Source organism: Lissotriton helveticus, chromosome 2_1 (genome assembly GCF_964261635.1).
Source record: "Lissotriton helveticus chromosome 2_1, aLisHel1.1, whole genome shotgun sequence".
Taxonomy (NCBI): Eukaryota; Metazoa; Chordata; class Amphibia; order Caudata; family Salamandridae; genus Lissotriton; species Lissotriton helveticus.
Genome location: NC_136059.1, coordinates 1,023,178,981 through 1,023,200,026, shown reverse-complemented (window position 1 = coordinate 1,023,200,026; position 21,046 = coordinate 1,023,178,981). Strand labels below are relative to the sequence as shown.

Below are 21,046 nucleotides of genomic sequence, written 5' to 3'. Positions count from 1 at the left end.
AGAATGGAATTTGGCTCTAGTACAGCTGAGGGTGCAGTAATAAGTAAATAATAACCTTAATGGATCAAAATATCTTTACAATGGCAAACGCTTTAAAAGTGTGAAAAACCAAATGACTAGGGTGGTCGACCTTGAAGCTAGTGAGCCAGGTTTGAGTCTCGGCAGGGACGCTGAACATCCTGTGATTTGGGGCAAATCACTTTACAGCCTGATTCATCAATCTCCCGTTTTGCGAGCCCCTAATAGCGATTCATAAGGAATCGCTATTAAGGACTTGGAAAACGGTATTCATGTGGGAATCGCTAAATAAATTGCGATTCCTACACATTTCTTATTTGCGATTAGCAAATTGCTAATCGCAAATAAGGAATAACTCCCCATGCATTCCTATGGGCCTACAGGCCCATAGGAATGCATGGGGAGTTATTCCTCAGATTCATCATCCCAAATGCAAAATTCGCTATTAAAGAATTCGCACATTTGCGAAGAATTGCATTTAAGGAATCTCTATTTGAGATTCCTTAAATGCAATTCATGAATCATTTTAAAATTGCGAAATCACAATTTTGGGCCGCTATTTACCGAGAGGTCAGACCTCGTGGTAAATAGCAAAAACTTAGTCATATGATAAAAATTTCATGGTGGAAGAAACGAGAACTGTCGAGACAACTCAGTCTGTAGTGCAGATTATTTAAAGTGTTATTTATTAAAAAAAAATTCAAAAATCCTGGACCTGTAAACTTGTTCGAACTACAGAACTTTCTGAGCAGAAAAGTCTTGCAAGTACATTTACATCTTTCAGAGGTAGCAACAGCAACACTGTGATTTTGGTTCAGAAACTATTTACACAGAAAACGCGCTTTTTGTTTTACTGATCGCCCTGCAGACAATGAATCCGGATAAAAGTGGGCAAATGTTTGTACCATCCACATCAGACTGTTTCAATTAAATTTCATGCAACTGGTCAAAGTTGGAGAGTTATCTTTGGGGGAGTACTAATTAGCGCGAACTAACCCCGAGGGAATTGCTTTACATGAGCACCAGTTGCATTACAGACGGACACGTTCCTTTTTGTGAGACTCGAACCCGGTTCCCCCACTTAGAAGTAGACCACTCTAGTCGTTAGGCCACATGTTATCGATCCCAATATCAGTGCTTTCTTTGTAAAATAATAAGTACCCGTACCCAATGCACTGTTGAGACATCCGTGGCCTGCGCTATTAAATGTCAGAGTGACAAATACCAAATCTACATAGTCCAGAATTCACCTCAGCATTTTTTTATGCTGCCAGACACTCCCTGGCCCGTTATCTTACCCTCGCAGGTTGCTAGTGTCTCCCTTTGTGACAGGCTTTCTCATTTTCTCTTCCTGTTTATTTCTCCTTTAGTCCTCTGTATACTTTTCGCTCTCATACTCCGGGGAAATGTCTAACACAGAAAAATAAGTGCAGTATCCCAAAAATATGTGCTGATGGCCTCCAACGGCAACCACTGGCTCAAATTAAGCACTGACCATCTTAAGTCCAATTGGGATTTTAGTTCTTCAATACCTAAGTAAAGCATTGAACAGATTAACACTAAACTTGATGTGAAGTTAGAAATTTACTATGAACAAATCTTTTTCTGTTTGTTGAAAATCCGCTCTGTAGTTTTTGAGAGGATTACAGAAAAAGGTGTCAGTTGGACTTCAAAGAGTAAGTCATCTGTGTGGGTATTTGTACCACATAATTCCTGGATATTCAGAAACGCTTGGCCAACGTACAGTTCACAAACAACATTTTCAATTTAAAATTAATCTTTAAACTTTAGAGCAGTATGCAAACGGTTTGCAGCCCCCATGCAATTTGAGTGACTGCACAGGTTGACGTTATTGTTTTGTCTGTCATTGTTTGACGCCCGGCGGTATGTGAATGCTTGCAACTCGCGTGACCAAGAGATTATGGAGTACTATGGTGGGCGAGTATGGGGAAAAGATGTGAACTCTTTGAGGACTTTATCACAATCAGTAGAGGCCTGCTGAGAGTTTACAGGTTGTAATTTAAAATGGAGGTGGTCTTTGAACGGGGAAAAAAAACATTTGTTGTACCCATTAACTTACATTGAAGCCAAGGAAAATAGCATTGCACTACCTTAAAAAGTTGTGACTCGTCCATCTGTATCAGGAGAGCTAGGGTGTATGACTCTTCTAAGTATACCACATTTTTTAGGTGGGCTACATTTTGATTAAAACATGCAATTTAACCACCATTTTAACATATTGATCTAAAGACTGAAATGTAATATATTATACCAGCGGGCAGAACCCAATTGATATATTTTTCACTTATATCTGCCTAATTTTCGGAGACAGCTGTTGTGCATTCCTACAAAAAAACAGACTTGTAACATCCCGCTGCACCAGAGAATACCAATAAAACTTATAAGTGGGGTGATTAAGTCGGAAACAAATCCGTCACATATAAAACAATCTGAAAGGTAGGTTTGCAGTAAACGGCATTTAAAAACTTGCTCAGTCATGTAAACTAGTTTAATTGAAAAATACGTTCTTTGAAATACATTTGTCCTAGAATAAATGTAAAACGTGTGAACCTAGTCAACAATGTTTGCTGTAGCAAACGTTCAAATAAAAAAAAAACTGTACAGTAAACCCATTCTACTTATCTTTTAAAAAACAAGAATGTAATAAACATGCGAAGAAGGAACGCAACACCCACCAGGCTGGGAGAGACCCCCTGTCCGCGATCAGCACTGAAAGGCACAGGAGCGCGAGCTGTCTTTGAATGAAAAAGATGATACTGTGGTGTTTGAACATCTCATCCACTCTTTCCATCTTTGTTTAAGAGAAGCCCCGTGTGCGGCAGAAGATAGCACTATGCACTGTGTCCGGGGAGGAGGGGACATTGGATACCTGAGGCTGCGAAGTCCCCTTTGCAGCGCAGGATGAAAGTACAGCCTCTCAGCTACTTGTGGTAAATAAATAATTAATTACCGGTACTATTTTTCTATACATTAACTAAAACAGATAGCTCAATAAATAAGAGGCAGGATCCGGGGTATCTGAGTTGGACAGGCTTTAATTTGACACAAGGGGAGGGACAGGATCGGAACAGCCTGTAACAGAATGGAATGGCAGCTGCAACGTCTCATTAACAGTACATAGTATATATAGGAGAACATTACAATTGCATTGAATACAGTAGGCGTAACAAGTGACAAACGTAAGATAAGAACACATGGGCGTACAAAGAAGGCGTGCACAGGGCGTGCACGTAGACATGTGATGAGAACGTCACAGAAGTGTCATAAATGGGTGGATACATGGAGGGGGCTACCTGGGCAGCTGGAACCTTTAACCTACTGGTGCGCGCAAACGGACCATGACGTGTAACTAGGGAGAGCTGGGGGCTCTGACTTCTGCACTAGAAGAGGAGACTAAAGTCTGGGATGTCAGGACGACATGTACCTATAGCATATCTGATATCTCGTGTTTGGAGAACATGTTGATAGAATCTAAAAGTCATCAGGGCAAAGGCTACTTGACACTAAGGCTGGTGCATGCATATATTCTTCATGTATTGCGTGTGCTATGAATCTTCTATGGATACTAATTCGGTAATTCTCTTGCATGGAGACAGGAAGACTAGACTATAGCTGAAGATGTTTATGCGGTTCGTTAGCTTAGGAATGTGAAGCCGGGGAGCTGAACTGATAACTAGAGGCATAACATATTCTTGGCAGACAGGCAGGCAGGCAGGCCAGGCCGGGCACCGCGCTGCTTGGCAGAAAGTAAGTGAAGGGTCAGGGATGCGGGAGGGGCTGCATCGCTCCTCGGAGTGGTTTCAGGAGACTGGAGCTTGAATCTGGTGTCCGGGCCCTTATGAGGCCTAGAAACGGGGACAATTCGATGAATTAACGTGCACAATGTAAAACGTTGGCAACATAGGCCTAGAAGCCTAATTCACGTTGCTTTCACGGGGACTGGATGACTGGCATACTAACGTTGGACACAACTATAATGGCGTCTTTATTCGGGCAAGGGGATAGATATGCATATCGATCATGCACATATAACATACGATGGGGAACACGTAGGGACACATGACAAGGCAAAATTCAATTTTCCTCATTCCCTCCTTGTGCCCTACGTTTCCATCAGGAAACATCAATATTCATGATACCATCTATCATTTCATACAGCATCATTTGCTCGTCTCGAATCTTCTTGGAATGGGATTTAGGACTTGGAATACAAGAGGTAGCGCACAAGCCGCAAATCGCAGGGCCACATTGTAAACAGAGACAGCAACTGAATATGATCATTACTGCTATACCCAGGAATGACAATACTTTCCATCCCCAGGCAGATATTATACTCCAGAGCCAACCGGACCATGTCCAGGTGCCTGGATTCTGGTGTAACTGATGGGCAATTTTATGAAGTCTGGTTATAGCTGAATAAACAGACGGTGCGTTATTAGGAATGAAAATGCAACAACTAGATCCGATGAATCTACAAGCTCCGCCCCTATCGGCCAGTATAACGTCAAGAACAAGGCGGTTTTGAAGCACGACAAATCTCATAGCAGATTGTTCTTCAGTTAAGTTACCTAGAGCGGAAGTAGTCTCATTCACTACTGCTTCAAGGGTTCTAGTTAGTCTACGTATTAACTTACTATTCTGGACAGGACCTATGAAGAAAAAGAAACCTTTATTGAAGTCTGTATACTGTTCTAAAGCCGTTTCAGTTTGATCGACAATTGGGGACTCGATCTCCCTTCTATGTCTAACGTGTACTAGATGTGTATTTCTGTGATAATCGGATGGGGCTAGAAAAACGGGTGTCAGTAGGAAGGCAATGTAACATGTTCCATCCCAATCTAGGGGCAGACGAACATATGCGGTCTGACCACATACAAAATAAGAATGACGTGAGGATTTGAAATTAGATTTCCCACGGTCACTATACTCGACCACAGTGGTACAATCACTATGTCCTAGATGTACTGAACCATTCTTTCGGACACATAATTCGCCTTTGACTGGTAGAACTGTAATAGTAGGCAAATCTGGAGTAGTCTCGGACTGAACATTCAAAATCATGAAATTCGAGGAATAATTACCTAGATCATATACTTCATTTTCTAGATCTAACCCTGTTCTATGGGAGAGACCTTCCTTGTCTGGTAAACATGTTCTATTCAGAAGGGACATATCGTTTGAGGATGACGTTAACGTGGACCATGCTCCACACGAACCATTGTGTGAAAACGGATAGGGAAAGAGTGGCAGAACTCCCTTCGGTGTCTGGAAAGGGGGGAGTCGACCACACACCCAACAATTAGTGGCATTGCTAGTCTGGTGTGAATAGTGTAACATTCGGATAAAAGTATTGTTGCGCATGGCAAGTCTGTAAGATAACTCGTGAGGAGGTAGTTCACTAAAAGAGTGCTCTACTGTATCATTAGAAGACAAATGTACATGTGAATCAATAGGAGGAAAATATACATGTAAAACATAACTTATGCATGTAACCGTAAGACTCAGAAATAACATAAACAATAATGTAATTACGCATCGACTGCGCACATTTTTACAATAACGTATTTTCTTGGAGTTTCGACTAACTCTCTCACTATGGGGGTCTATCTCATACATGTCAGGAACCTGTCTAACCGCTTCACCCGAGAGGGACTTAAACAATTAAACTGTCTGACTTACTAGACCTTAATTTTTCTTTATATTCCTGCTGTGGAGTTTTCTCTAACAGGGGAAGTTTAGAGTCAGTATCTGGGCAGTCCTTGAGAACGGGGCAGTCCTTGAACCAAGTCTTTGGACGGAGTCCATGGAATCGTTTAACGTGGCTGGAGTGCAACCACCCCTTGCGGCCCTCCACTTTAATCGCAGTCCTTGTTGTCATCAGAACGAGCTTTGGTTCTTTCCAGCGGGGCTCCAGCGGACTTGAATGATCAAAATTTCTAATCAAAACGAGGTCGCCTGGTATGACCTCGTGCGGTTTCACTTGAGTGTTGTCTGGAAAGGCAGCGGCGACCTGTGAACGACAAGAGAGTAGTGCAGACATCAAGGAAGCCAGGTAATCTGTCAGCATATTACTGTCAACATCGGTAATTGTACGTGGCCTAGGTGTACCCCACATGTTTGGGGGACGATCGAAAATAACCTCGAAAGGGGACAGACCTGAACGGGAGTGAGCGACCATTCTCATGTAAAAAAGGGCGACTGGCAGAGCTACCATCCAATCTACGCCTTTCTCTGCGCAAACCTTGGCAATGCGGATTTTCAGAGTCTGATTGTGTCTCTCGACGAGGCCAGCTGCCTCGGGATGTCGTACGCAATGGAACTTCCACTGGTACCCTAACAGAAGGGATACTTGTTTCATGAGTTCGGAGGAGAATGGCTGGCCGTTATCTGAATACACGACCCTAGGTAAACCATAGCGGGGAAAATACTCACGAACCAACTGCCTAGCAGTGGTCGCGGCAGTGTAATCTGGGACTGGATATGCTTCTGTCCATCTGGACAAAGCGCATACAACTACGAGGACATACTTGAAACCTCGGCATCGATCCATCTGAATATAATCCATCTGGAGGACTTCAAAAGGGTGGTCAGGAGGATGGAATCCACCTTGTTCCACCGGAATACCTTTACCTGGATTGAACTGACAACATATCATGCAGGTACGTACTTTCTGTTTGGCTGCTGTACGTAAATGCTTGTTAAACCAGAGGTTCTGAATACTGTCTAACATGGCTTTTTCTCCTAAGTGTGCTGGACTATGTGCGGTATTAATAATGACTTGAACCATAGAGTCGGGGAGAAACCATGTGGCTTTTCCCTTCGTCAACCATCCCTGATCTGTCTGGACCCCTCCTTGTTCAGACCATTTCTTGATTTCATCGGGAGTAGCATGTGACTGTATATCTAGTACGTCTTGTGTAGGGTCCTTAACTGTCATACAAGTCGTCTGAACTGGGATATCTGTCTTTTTCGTGTTAACTGGAATGTCTGGAGTCTGAGCTGTAAGCTTGGCTGTTCGATCTGCTAGATCGTTACCTTGAGAAATGGTATCAGTGGCTTTCGTGTGTGCTTTGCACTTCATAACAGCAATGGCTTTCGGTAAATGTATTGCTTCTAACAGGGCTTGAATGAGGGGGCCATGCTGAATCTTGGCTCCATGAGAGGTCATGAAACCTCTTTCTTGCCAGAGTACTCCAAAATCGTGAACGACTCCGAATGCATAACGGGAATCTGTATATATGTTTACTTTCAGGTTCTTGGCTCGTATGCAGGCTTGGGTCAGAGCGATGAGCTCTGCTGCTTGAGCAGACAGGGTGTCAATACGATGTGTTTCTATAACTTCAGTTTCAGTAGTCACTGCATACGCGGCTACTAACTCTCCTGTACTTGTCCTCATACATGAACCATCCACGTAAAGTGTCAGGTCGGGATCAGGCAATGCAATGTCTGTCAAGTCTTGTCTTGGCTTTGTCATGGTGTTAACAACTTCCACACAGTCATGTGTGGCAGGATTTGAAGTAACTGAGGGTAACAGTGTAGCGGGATTTAAAATGTTGCAGCGTCTGATTTCTATGTGTGGCTGAAACAATGTCAGTTCATAACCTGTTAATCGTGCAATTGTCAAGTGCTGAGTCTGTGTACGGTTTAAAAGGACTTCCACGGAGTGTGGAACTTGTACTGTCAGGGAGTGTCCTAACACTATGGAATCACTCTGTCTGATAGCTAGGGCTGTGGCTGCAACTGATTTGAGGCACACAGGCAAAGCCTGGGCTACTGGATCTAATATGCTAGAAAAATAAGCACAAGGCTTGTGTTGTCCTGCTTGATCTTGCGTGAGGACAGATAATGCTGTACCATCACGTTCAGTGACAAAAAGTGTAAAAGGCTTACTATAGTTCGGTGTCGCTAACACAGGTACATTACATAAAGCTTTCTTTAATTCATTGAAAACAAGTGTATGTTCTTGGGTCCAAGGGAGGACAGTCAATGTGGCTGCCTCCTGTGTCGTTAACTGTATCAGTGGTTTAGCTAGATATGCGTACTGAGGAATCCATTGTCTGCAGTAAGAAGTGAGGCCGATAAAAGCTCGTACCTCCTTCTGAGTCTTGGGCTGTGGAAGATGTGCTATTAACTGGATACGGTCTGGTGTCAACTGTCTACCCCTCTTGGACAGTAAGTGTCCAAGGTACACCACTTGCTGGACACAGAATTGTAGCTTCGAAGGGGACACCTTGTGCCCCATGTCTGCCAGGAAATACAAGACTGTCAGTGACGCACGCTCGCAGTCACGTTCTGTACGGGCTGTGATCAATAAATCATCGACATACTGGAGCAGGGCAGTGTCAGTTGGCATATGAATATTGTCTAGTTGTCTTTTAAGTGCTTGACTGTATATGCTAGGACTTTCTGTGAAGCCTTGAGGAGCTCGTGTGAATTTATAGCTTCTTCCATTTAAACAGAATCCGAAAAGAAACTGGCTGTCTGGATGAATGGGGACACTAAAGAATGCGTTCTTGAGATCAATAACAGTAAAGAACGTAGCTTCAGGATCAATGGCAGTCAATAGGGAAGAAATATCTGGAACCACTGGGTACTGGGGTATGATACATTTATTAAGTTCTCGAAGGTCAATCACTAATCGATAAACTGGAGGTGCATTTGGATCAGTACGTTTAAGAATCGGAATGATAGGAGAATTACATACATTGGAGTCAGTTTCTACAACTACTCCTTGAGCAATGAGCTCGTCAATAATTTTTGATAAGGCTGCTACAGCCTCAGGTGGCAATTTGTACTGTCGGATTCGTGGTAATACAACACCTTGTTTCAGAGTGACACGATAGGGTGTAATATGCATACAACCTACATCAGTTGGACCTTGCGCCCATAAATGCTGTGGTACATTCAACAATCTTGGATCAAAATCACGTAACACATAATGACCTTTAAAATCACGTAAAAACAATCTCACTCCTTCTGGGGAGCAACATATGACTGCTCCTAATTCTTTCAGTGTTTTGATACCTAGTAAGTTTTCTGGACATGATTTCGTAAGTAACAAGTCAGTAGTTCGGGACAATGGACCAACTTCTAGGGAAACTGGTTTCGATATTTCATTAACAATAGGCTTTCCTGAAAATCCCAGGGAAACATTTCTAGAGCCTGAGAGCGGAGCCCCTGGAACCTCGTCATGACTGATAGTAGTCCTACTTGCCCCTGTATCAATCAGAAACTTTCTGTCTTTCCCTAATACTTGACTGTGTACATAGGGACCCTCTTGATCTACAGGAATCTCGATGAGAGGCAAGCCAACCTCCCTCTCTAGGCTATTTCATGAATACTGCTGATATTCTGGATAATCTGACTGTGCGTACTGGTACATCTGTTGTGTAACGTGTTGTGTGGCAGCTATAGGCTGCGGTACTGTAACTGTCTGTTGTGCGTTCTGCGGTGGCTGGGAATTCTGCGGAACCTGTTCTTGTCTAGGAGGACGCGGTCTCTCTTTCGTCTTACCAGTAGCTATGTTGTGTTTCAGAACTGCACATTCGTTTATATAATGACCTAGCTGTTTACAGTAATTGCATGTCCCTTTAACGGGAGCTATAGAATGACTAGTTTGATTCGTACCCCTCTTCTGACTGTCTTGTGGAACAGACTGTGCAACAAGAACTTTCATTTTTGTGTCTTTCATACGTCTCCTTTCGTGTTCTTGCTCTTCCCTGATTCTGTTCTGGTGATATTGCAACATCTGGAGCATTTGAGATGGGGTATTAGCTTGCCATGTACTCTCGACTTTCAATACTCTATTTTTAACTTGCGGTAAAGAATTCTCAACTAGTTTGGTAACAAAAAGATGTGGATACGATTCACTACTTGTTTTCAGACCGCTATTAATAATGAAACATTTCTCAAATCTGGAATAAAAGTCACTAGTGTCTTAGTCTTGTTTCTGTTTACAGGCTGAGATGGCATCCCAGTCTTCCTTTTTCGTGGCTAGTAATCTTGGCAAGACCTGTATTAACAGTTCGGGCAATTCTTTGGCTTTATCCCCAAGACCAGTACCTGGGACTCGTGCATTATCTTCGGTCTCTAACGTGGTCCAATCTATCTTTTTCTCTCCCACCTCCCATTCCTTTTCTTTAAGTTTTTCATATATGCCCGCAGGCAACAGGACCTTTAACATTTTTATGATATCAGGATACGTGTATTCTCCCATACGGAGCATGTCTTTTAATTCTCGGTGGAACCCTGCTGGATCTTTATCGTGACAGGGTATTAACTTTTTCATTTCTAGTAGTTCTATTTTCGTGATAGGGGTGTAAACAAATACTCGTTCGAGATTACCCCCCTCTCCCTTAACTGGATGCACTTCTCGTAACGGATTCTGTCTGTCTATGTAGAACGGAGGTGAAACTGGAACAAAATGCGGAGTCAGGAACGTTCTATATTTATGGCGTTGTTCTAAAATGACACTAATTAAATCGGTACCTAGACCTTTCCATCTGTTTAGGAGTAACTCGTTTAATACATTATATAATGGACCTGGATCAGAATGCTGACTCTCGTACAGTGTAATGAGATGCTGGATCATGTACATACCCACCAGTCGGTGCTCGGCTGGGGGCAGTTTCAGAAACATTTGAGCCACTACTTCGTCTGGAAACGTGGCAGAGTCACTAACCCATCGGACTGCTGATCGGGCTAGTTCTTGTTCATGCATGGTACTAAGTTCACTGTAACCTATTCGTAATTTCAGAACTTTATCTGTAGCCTGGAATACTTGTTCAAGAGAACACTGTTCTGGTACGGGAGGAGGAAAAGCTTTCTTGTAATCTAGGCGTGTGTGTCTATCGGAAAGTCTCGTTCTACCTACATACGCTATTCTGCTGGGATTCTCGGTGTCTACATCTTCGTTTGAAGAATCATTCTCTTTGTCTGCTACTATTCTTGCTTTCTCTTTCTCGTGTATACTTATAATTTCTTTCCGGATCTTTCTGTACATGGTTTCTATACTATTTTGTGTCTTGTGTTTTCCATCTGCTATATGGTCACTCCATTTTGTCAGGACTTTCATTTCTTCTGGACTTTTATCAGGACGATCCTGTTCTCTTATTAAACAATTTATCAGAAATTGCAGAATCATGCCTTGAATCTCGACTTTCCTGTGTGCCATAGCTTCGTGAATACTTTCTGGGTTCTCCCCTGTTCGGATAAAATGATATATTCTGTCTAAATGTTCTTTCATATCTGATATGGTGATCAAGAAGTTTGCAACTCGTCGTAAACGTACGGAATATAATATCATGTGATCTTCGCCTGGCACTGGATCATATCTACAATCAGTAAGGAATTTCTTGAGGGCGTCAAACGTAGCCACTTTTGGCGTACGCTGTAATGCTGCATCTCTCAGCGTCAGGCGCTTTGTTTGAGGCGGGGTGGTAGGAGCACCTCCCCCTGCCCCTCCCGAACTGGAATCGTCAATTAATACTGGGTGTGCGGCTGCTGGTAACATGACTGGTACAGTAGGGATACGTAATGTAGGTTGATCCTGGGGGACTGGCGCATGGACAGGACCAACGACTGGGGGTACAGTAATTACATTAACAGGGGGCTGAACTTGAGCCTGGACTGGCGGGATAGGATTAGTGTTAGCATATTCGGGAACAGTGTCATTTAAATAGGAAGAAAGAAAAATTTCGGCTGCAGTCGGTTTATGACGCAGTTTAGTCGGAACCAAGGGTGGCGGTAAATTATGGAGTGCTTCCGGGGTCGCCTTCGGTAAACCCTCGGCGAGAAGAGGATACATACCTTTAATAAGGGCATTTCTCTGTCTGTCTGACTGTTCGGCTCTAACTCGTTCACCTTCTTCGATCAATTCCCTTTCTTGGCCTTTTTCAGAGGATTCTCTACTTAATTCTGCTTTTCTGAATTCTTTCTCTGTTCTTTTATGAGATTCTTTACGCCATAACTCTATGGCATCTTTCTGGGACTGTCTGGCTTTCTTTTTCCATAATGCTTCTTCTACTCTCATGATGCACTCGGCATCCCATGTACCTGATACAGGCCATCTATATTTCTCTTCAAGATGTTTGGTGTAATCCACCAATAAATCTAGATACAGTATGGCATCTAAGCCATGCTTGTGATACATGAAATGTCCAGGACTGTCCCTAGGAGGGACAGGAACTGATTCCTCGAGTAACCCTTTTCTGGTTTTTATCTGACGTAACTTAGAAAACAGCGGCATATTTGAACCGTACTTGAACTTGAACACAATACACAAAAAACCCAGTAATGAATAGCAAAACAATCATTCATACCACGACATCAAGAATACATAAATAACAGTTCGAACAGAACACTACCTGATACATTGATACATTGAAAACCACAATACTTGAATTTCTCGAGAACGGACTTACTAGAATTACTGGATGCACTGCTAAAACAGTACAGAATCGGATGCACTGCTAAAACAGTACAGAACATACCGGTCTCATAAAGAGACACGTCATACCGTATCCACCTAGATGGACACGTCGGACTGGATCTGCGTACCCAAACCCATCGGACCGGAGACAAACTAATGACCCCGTCTAGATACTCCCCCAGCAACGGTACTCACCGGGAAGCAGAACTGAAGGCCTCGGACTGGACTGGACTGCTACGACGTCTGGTTACTGCTACGCACTACGCATGCGCTTAGGGCTTCGGACTTCGGTTACAGGTGGGCCTCCGGATACCTCGGACCTTGCTCTCTCGGCTTGGGCTCTGGTCGGAACGACCCGCCTTCCTCACCGCCTCGTCTGGATGCCGGACCGCAGTCTCCGTCTCCTCCGTGGGCCTGAGGGAGACTTGAACAGAAATATCTGCCGGTGCGCAGTAGAGGTCCGTCACGGCTGTAGAAGGGTCAGGGGGCCTGCGTTACATCGCCGGCGCGTGGGGAAGGGGCTCGTCCCTATTCGGGCGCCATTTATGTGGTAAATAAATAATTAATTACCGGTACTATTTTTCTATACATTAACTAAAACAGATAGCTCAATAAATAAGAGGCAGGATCCGGGGTATCTGAGTTGAACAGGCTTTAATTTGACACAAGGGGAGGGACAGGATCGGAACAGCCTGTAACAGAATGGAATGGCAGCTGCAACGTCTCATTAACAGTACATAGTATATATAGGAGAACATTACAATTGCATTGAATACAGTAGGCGTAACAAGTGACAAACGTAAGATAAGAACACATGGGCGTACAAAGAAGGCGTGCACAGGGCGTGCACGTAGACATGTGATGAGAACGTCACAGAAGTGTCATAAATGGGTGGATACATGGAGGGGGCTACCTGGGCAGCTGGAACCTTTAACCTACTGGTGCGCGCAAACGGGCCATGACGTGTAACTAGGGAGAGCTGGGGGCTCTGACTTCTGCACTAGAAGAGGAGACTAAAGTCTGGGATGTCAGGACGACATGTACCTATAGCATATCTGATATCTCGTGTTTGGAGAACATGTTGATAGAATCTAAAAGTCATCAGGGCAAAGGCTACTTGACACTAAGGCTGGTGCATGCATATATTCTTCATGTATTGCGTGTGCTATGAATCTTCTATGGATACTAATTCGGTAATTCTCTTGCATGGAGACAGGAAGACTAGACTATAGCTGAAGATGTTTATGCGGTTCGTTAGCTTAGGAATGTGAAGCCGGGGAGCTGAACTGATAACTAGAGGCATAACATATTCTTGGCAGACAGGCAGGCAGGCCAGGCCGGGCACCGCGCTGCTTGGCAGAAAGTAAGTGAAGGGTCAGGGATGCGGGAGGGGCTGCATCACTCCTCGGAGTGGTTTCAGGAGACTGGAGCTTGAATCTGGTGTCCGGGCCCTTATGAGGCCTAGAAACGGGGACAATTCGATGAATTAACGTGCACAATGTAAAACGTTGGCAACATAGGCCTAGAAGCCTAATTCACGTTGCTTTCACGGGGACTGGATGACTGGCATACTAACGTTGGACACAACTATAATGGCGTCTTTATTCGGGCAAGGGGATAGATATGCATATCGATCATGCACATATAACATACGATGGGGAACACGTAGGGACACATGACAAGGCAAAATTCAATTTTCCTCATACTGACAGGCAGGGAGCAGGACACGCGCTTCAGGGTCAGCACAGGACATAGGGACTGCGTGCGCGCTTGCTGCTCGTACCCGCGGCAATACTCCATGGGAGGGAACTTTTTAGAAAAGGTGGGATATGCACCCACCATTAGCCATTTGCAGACTACAACTTTTAAATGACACACAGACAAGCCAATCCAAAGCGTGGCAGGAGTCAGACCCCACAAAGTACAAACAACAGATCGCCTAACAGCAAAGCGATGTATAGGCTTCACCTAAAAATCACTATGTATTAAAGTTGCTCTGCAAGTTGCAAGTATCTTTGTGACTCACAGTGCCAAAATTGTGAGTACCTGCTAACTGCAAGAATAATGATTAGCAACGAGGTGTTCTTCTCTTTCTTTGTGCTTTGCTGCCCCTTATGCAGTTCCAAAGCATTGGGGCTGTCTTTGTTCATCAATATTTATTTGTACTGTTGTGGACATCAAGGGAAATGCAAACACACATTAATACCTATGACTACACCATATCAGGGTTCCTGTGTGGTGTCCCTGATCTTGCATGTAGTGACCCCCCACCCATTACTAGTGGCATGATTCACAATTTGGGTCTGCTCCTGAGCGAGAAACTAAGGGATACAAAAGGGGATGATGGACGGAGTATTTGAGCAAATCAAACACTCACCCGCAGTCAACTGATCTGGGTTTAACCCATCACCATTCTTTAGCTCACTCAGTCACCCCAGTTCAGACATGGCCATATGCAAATCAGTCTGACCCTGTGCCTCATGGGAACAGTCCAGCCCGAACTGCCAAGCTATGTCTTCCCTGAACCGGAAACAAGCATCCTGGGAATGGTTTCGGATTCATAATCCTCATCAGCCAGGCTATCTTGAATCCAGTGGCCAAGTGAGCAAGGGACTCACGTCTGAGCATACCCTGCCAACGTAGGGAAAACAAAGCGAGAAACTGGCATCTCTTCGAGTCAAGAACGTAGAAGGTGACTGTAATGTTAAATATATAGGTCAATCAAGGAAAATAGGAGGCTGTTCTTTTACTCAGGTCATCCACAGTATGTTGAACGTAATATTTCAGTCTTAGCTACCTGGATATATATCATCCGAGGGAACCTCTTCCACTAAAATTGTTCAGGGGAGGGTATTAGAAACTTTAATGGGACCCCCTCCCTTGGGTGGCAGCTTATACCGGGTATGATTATTGCAGCCATACTCAAAATTCTAAACTTAAATTGTTAGGGAAATTTCAGAAGTACATAGCTTACCTTTACATCCATTTTTTATGTATTAGATATAACCTTAAGAATTGATGCATGGTCAAAACACAATGAAAAATCATTGTAAGCCACAGCTTGTTAAATGACTCTGGGTACTGTGTGTTTTTGGGCAACTGCTAAGCACTATACATCCCTGTGATCAGAAAAGTCTGACAGATGTAATGGTATCTTAAGTTTCTAGATTGAGCTTCAGTGCAAAAAGTTACAGATGAAAACATTGTCACCTTGTTCTATATTTTCCTACTTACTTTCACAATTTAATAAAAAAATTGTTGCTTTGGGAAAAGCATGAACAATCTACACAAATTACCTTCTGCTATATGCAGAATTGTATCTACCTTTCAGAAGTGTATAGCTTTCTGGTACACCCATGGGTTTCACACCTATTTTACCCACAAACAGCAATTAGGTAGAAACCACAAACATAGGGAATATTGTCCACCACTTAAATAATTGCATAAACTGTTGTGAAATATGTTTTTTCTCCACTTTTCCTCTTTCTATCCTAAGGAAGAAGGTAATCTTTGCACAGCAAACCTTCTATTGATGCCATAAAAAGTATTGCTCAGCCCTTTTTTACCATGCTTCAAAAGAACCCTGAAACGTTTGCCTTCTTTTCAGTATGTTGTTCAGTACCCTTCAAAGAAAACAGCAATCCATGAGTACCTTTACAACCCCACCATTTGGTGAAAAATGACAGAAATTATACCTGGATATATTCTGGGGATATAAAGGACCTGATGTAAAGAATGTTGTTACAAAAAGACAAGGGAACCCAAAAGGTATGCCATAGGGACCTTGGGCAGTATCATATTACACAGAACACTGGTCCCTATTTGATATGTTAATAATATGATAACATATCGGACCGCAGTAATTGCCACATTGCTCCCGAGGATTGAAATTGAGCGATTACGCTCGAACCTAGGCGGATCCAGAAATTGACCATTTTGGTTTGGAATTGAAAGATCATCCTACCGTTAATTGTGTTAGAACTCTTGGAACTACGAGAGAACCACGCACTAATGCGACAAAAGGCATAGTGTTAATAATTCATGTGTAAGACAACAATGATGGAATTTTTTGTCCTGATGATGATGCCCTATATCTAAAGGCGGCATCGAAACGTCGTCGACCACAAAACCCCATATGCAATATGAAAATGCAATATTGAAAAAAGCAATGGTGTGTTCAAAATAATTTGAGTCCGTAACACTGACTACAAGTATACAGACAGATTTTTACTTTGCCCTTTTGGCCATTCTTTCGTTGTTTTGTCTTGAAGGTTACGGGTCACGGCTGAGCCCGCTTGTCATTAATTGGTTCTCGCATCATGTGAAATCCATTTGAACGCTAAAAAATAAATTTCTTGTCCGGCTGGACAAAAGGCATATCACTTATCAAGTGTATGATTATTGCTTCTGTACATTATTTTGTCCACAAATAGGGACCAGTGTTCTGTGTAATCTGATGTAAAGAATGGCAGGTCGTTACTCCATCACAAACGTGAAGGATATCCCATGAGCCTTATAACAACTGCTTTACATGCTATAGCACTCATGGAGGACTGGATATCTGTCACATTGGTGACAGAGTTCCTATTAGCCAAACGCTAAATCAGGCCAAAAGTTTTGAAGGCTAAGCACCCGTTGTCTCAAACGTAAAAAAAATGACTCTGTCATGTGAGGAGGAGGGTCTGGGATGGGAATCCTTAGCCATTAAGGGGTTAAACAACGGAGGTGGCTACTTAACCACTTGCATGCTAATGACAAGGTGAACTCGTCATGAGGCACACTGGAGCTGTGCTCATGACAAGGTCAACTCGTCATGTATAATGGGAAACATCAAAGCTCAGCGCAGGAGGGGAAAACCCCTTAGCAGCCAAGTGGTTAAACATATGGAAATTGTGCTTAACAGCACTATTCAATCGTCAAAAGGATACATTATTTTAAGGGATAACATGATTAACTACATAAAATACCATATTTTGTACACATTATTTCCAGATTTACAATACTGCTGACTTTCTACATGGAACATGAGAATCCAAAGTTTCCTGATAACTTTGCATCTGAGCTAGACATGAGATCCACGATTCACAGTATTTACTAGGCACAATTGCATTTTCAATAAATCCTACCTGGTGAATTCACAGCCGACGCAGTCACTTTTGCCTGGCCCTGTACACTTGGAGCAGGAGGCATCACAGAATGTGCAGTGTCCTGAATCGTCAATATATTCACCTGAATTATAGGCAAAACATATATAAGAATTATTTGTAAAAGACAAACCCTGTGGAAATTCTTAACATCAAACATATCTGCTATTATATACTTAGCTCTTCTAACTACACCATGGACAAACACTTTTCAAACATCACATTTATCCCTGGTAAAGCATAGGCTGTGAAAGAGTCACTCAAGATGAGTTCCCCAAAATGACAGAGACCAGGGCATCCATAATTCCAGTGGACGAATTGTCATGGATTACGAGGGATAACCCCAGAATTGCGGAACTACCTAGGGAATTAGGAATGCTGCTCCTGATTCCCCAGGCAATAAGCCATTTTCTCATGGAGTTTCATCTGACGCTTTGGCTGCTATCAACGGCCAAATTGCAGGGCTGGAGAGCCCTTTTATTCCACAGGGCATTTTCTCGGGGGATCGGCTCCTTGGATGGCTGCCTTTACAAGCCCAGACCTCTCCTAGTGTGTCTATTACTTCCCTCAGGTACCCAAGATTAATTGTAGCAGGCACAAGTAAGGTTCAAGCAAAAGAGAGGGAGGGAGTGAGAGGGAAGGCAGAAAGAAAGTGATCTCAGAGGGACAAATGCGGGGAGAAGAGAGAGAGAATGGATGGATAGAAAGAGACCGTGAGGAGGCAAAAGGAGTGGGGCTGGTTTAACCTTTCTTCCAGCGATGCTTTGGTTCTTTAGTGTGGCCTTGCCAAAATGTTCAGGGGAAAGCTTACAAATCACAGGAGCACAGCAGATCTCAGAATCCTGAGGCGCCCGGAATTCCTGTTAAGAGCTCATCAGGATCATAAGGGACTCACAGGGCCACATGTACAAAAAGTTTTAGCGGTCGCATACGGAGAATTGGGCTGTTTGTGACCGCAAAATAGCCTTTTGACAGGTACTAACCCTATTTTGCAAGTGGGAAACTTATTATGGACTCATAAAATAGGGTTTGCGAGTCAGTTTTAGGAAGGATCGTGTCAAGGTCTTCCCTTCCTAATAGCGAGTCGCAGGGGGATGTACGAATGTTCTGTGACCGGAATGAGGTTGCAAATCATTCACAGATTACCACCTACTTCAAGTAGTTGTTAAGCCAGTCACAAACGGGAAGAGGTCCCCCAGGGACCCCTTCCCAGAGACCACTGCCTACTCTTAAAAAATTACATTGAAATGTTACATTTTTCTTTATGAAATGCATCCCATTTTCCATTAAGGAAAATGGGCTGCATGTAAAAAAAATAATGTTTCTTTATTTATAAGCAAACACAGAAATGGTAGTCTGCTGACCCCAGCTGGCTATAATCCCAGTGTTTTTAGTGATTCCCAATGGGTGGCAAATTGCGACCTACCTCATGAATATTGATGCGGTAGATCAATTGCCATCCCATTAGGAATCAATAAATGTGTCTGAGACACATCAGTACATCGCATTTTGTGACTTCCTGATTGCGGTGGGCAAATATGCATGTAAAGGGTGGATAGGAACCGTATTTCTAGAATAGGGGCTTTAGCAGCAATTGGAATGTATCTCCTTCCAATCTTACCTTAAACTAAAACCTCCTTAGGAGTTACAAACGTTTTTCTCTCAATCCTATAAAGAAATGTCTTCCTCTGCAGACTTGCCAAAGGGTGGGGCAACTCCTCGCCCTTTTTCACGCTGGAAATCCATGTAGTCTTCCCCTTAACACTTGCTAAAGTTAGATGTAAATATGCCTGTTTTCAGGGGCAGAACTACCCATCATTGTTTTGTGAATACCCACAAACTTGCATGTTTGTGTTCACCAACTTTTGCAGGGTCCGCTGTTGGAACACCCATACCTTGCATTTGTGAGGCAATCTACTGAAACGTAAGATTAAACCATACTGTTGCAATTGTAAGCGTTAGTAAATCAAATTATGAGTGCAAGTTTCACATTTCATGATTATTTGTGCATGATCTATCCCACATTATCGCACTGCCTAAAAGTCAAGAGTGCTCATGTAACTTTTACAACAAGGGTTCAAATCACACTGTTACATAAATTCTGGTAGCCCTTTGATTGAAGGTCTGATTTAGATCTCGGTGGAGAGGTTATTCCGTCACACCGGTAGCGGGAATCTTGTCCACTGAAATATAAATCCCATTGTATCCTATGGGATTTATATTTCGGTGGACGGGATATCAATCACTGACGGAGCAACCCATCCGCCGAGATCTAAATCAGGCCCTAACTTTTAAAATCTGTAATTACAACCTTTCTAATGAGGATGTACTTATTGCTCGCTATGAAATTCAATTGTACAGTTTGAATTTTATGGCTTAAATCTGTTTATTGATTTACAAACAATTGCATCACCTACATCCAGAGGCTAGTGGTTGATGTTTCGGTGCACGCCTAACAACAGAAATTAAGACCCCCTCAAAATAAATGTGAACATGACTCCCTTCCCTCTCTCCCAACCCTCCTCCCACATGCATAGTGAAGAAGGTTCCATTGTAGTCGAGAAAACAGTCTCTATGGGAATACCCGATACTTCGACTATGTGTGTATAACACAGCTAGGATATATCTGAAGGTAGGGGGAACCATGGGGGGGAGTGTGTGAGTCATAGTACCTGTAATAACCTGTGACATGAAAATTTCCCAAATTCCTGTAAGAGGAAGGTAATGCACCGGCCCCATGTCTCTCGAATTGAGTTTCTCTCTCCTCTTTGGTTACGGTGATACTCTCCATCCCTAAGAGAGTTCACATTCTATGGGGCTATGCTCCATATTGTGGGGACATGTCTGTTTCCAAGAGTGGTGCAAAGGCCTATTTAGCTGCAAATAAGGCCAATGTGATGGCCTTCCCCAGGGTGAGTGAAACGGGTATGTGAGTGCATTGGGTATGCTCAAGATAGTGCATGCCGGGAAAACGGGGGGGGGTGAGTGGAGGGGATACCAATATGGACCATCTTATAGATGCTATTGAGGACCTCTGACGAGTATCGTTGTAGCTTGGGGCAGTGCCAGAGGAGATGTATGTGAGTGACAATTAGACCATATTTCCTATAACATACAAGGGATTTACTGGGGGACCAAGAGTGTATGGGGTTTGGTGTGTAATACCAGTACTGGGTGATCTTAACCATTGCCTCTTTGCCCGCTGCGCTTGCTGCAGCAGAGCAGGTACAATCTGCACATTCCCCATCCAAGAGTGTGAGCTTGTTTGTGCTGCAGTTCGTGGTAGAGGAAAGGCTTTCTGGAGAATTTGATAACAATCTGAAACTAGGTGCATGTAATTTGATTTGGTGATGAGCCATTTTTCGAAAAGTGTTATGCAGTATCGTATTTACAGTTCAGACTCTAGTATGCCATAACCCTCCTGTAATTGTTT

The 21,046-nt window shown here is 43.2% G+C and overlaps 1 protein-coding gene across 1 annotated transcript in view; it reads right to left on the bottom strand.

The window, feature by feature from the left end:
- The window catches only part of PCSK5 (proprotein convertase subtilisin/kexin type 5), a 1,700,773-nt gene that overhangs the window by 334,771 nt on the left and 1,344,956 nt on the right, over positions 1 to 21,046 (bottom strand). The window contains exon 21 of the mRNA XM_078675787.1: positions 17,596 to 17,698. Coding sequence (XP_078531913.1) covers positions 17,596 to 17,698 — 103 coding nt within the window. The remainder of the gene's footprint in view (positions 1 to 17,595; positions 17,699 to 21,046) is intronic.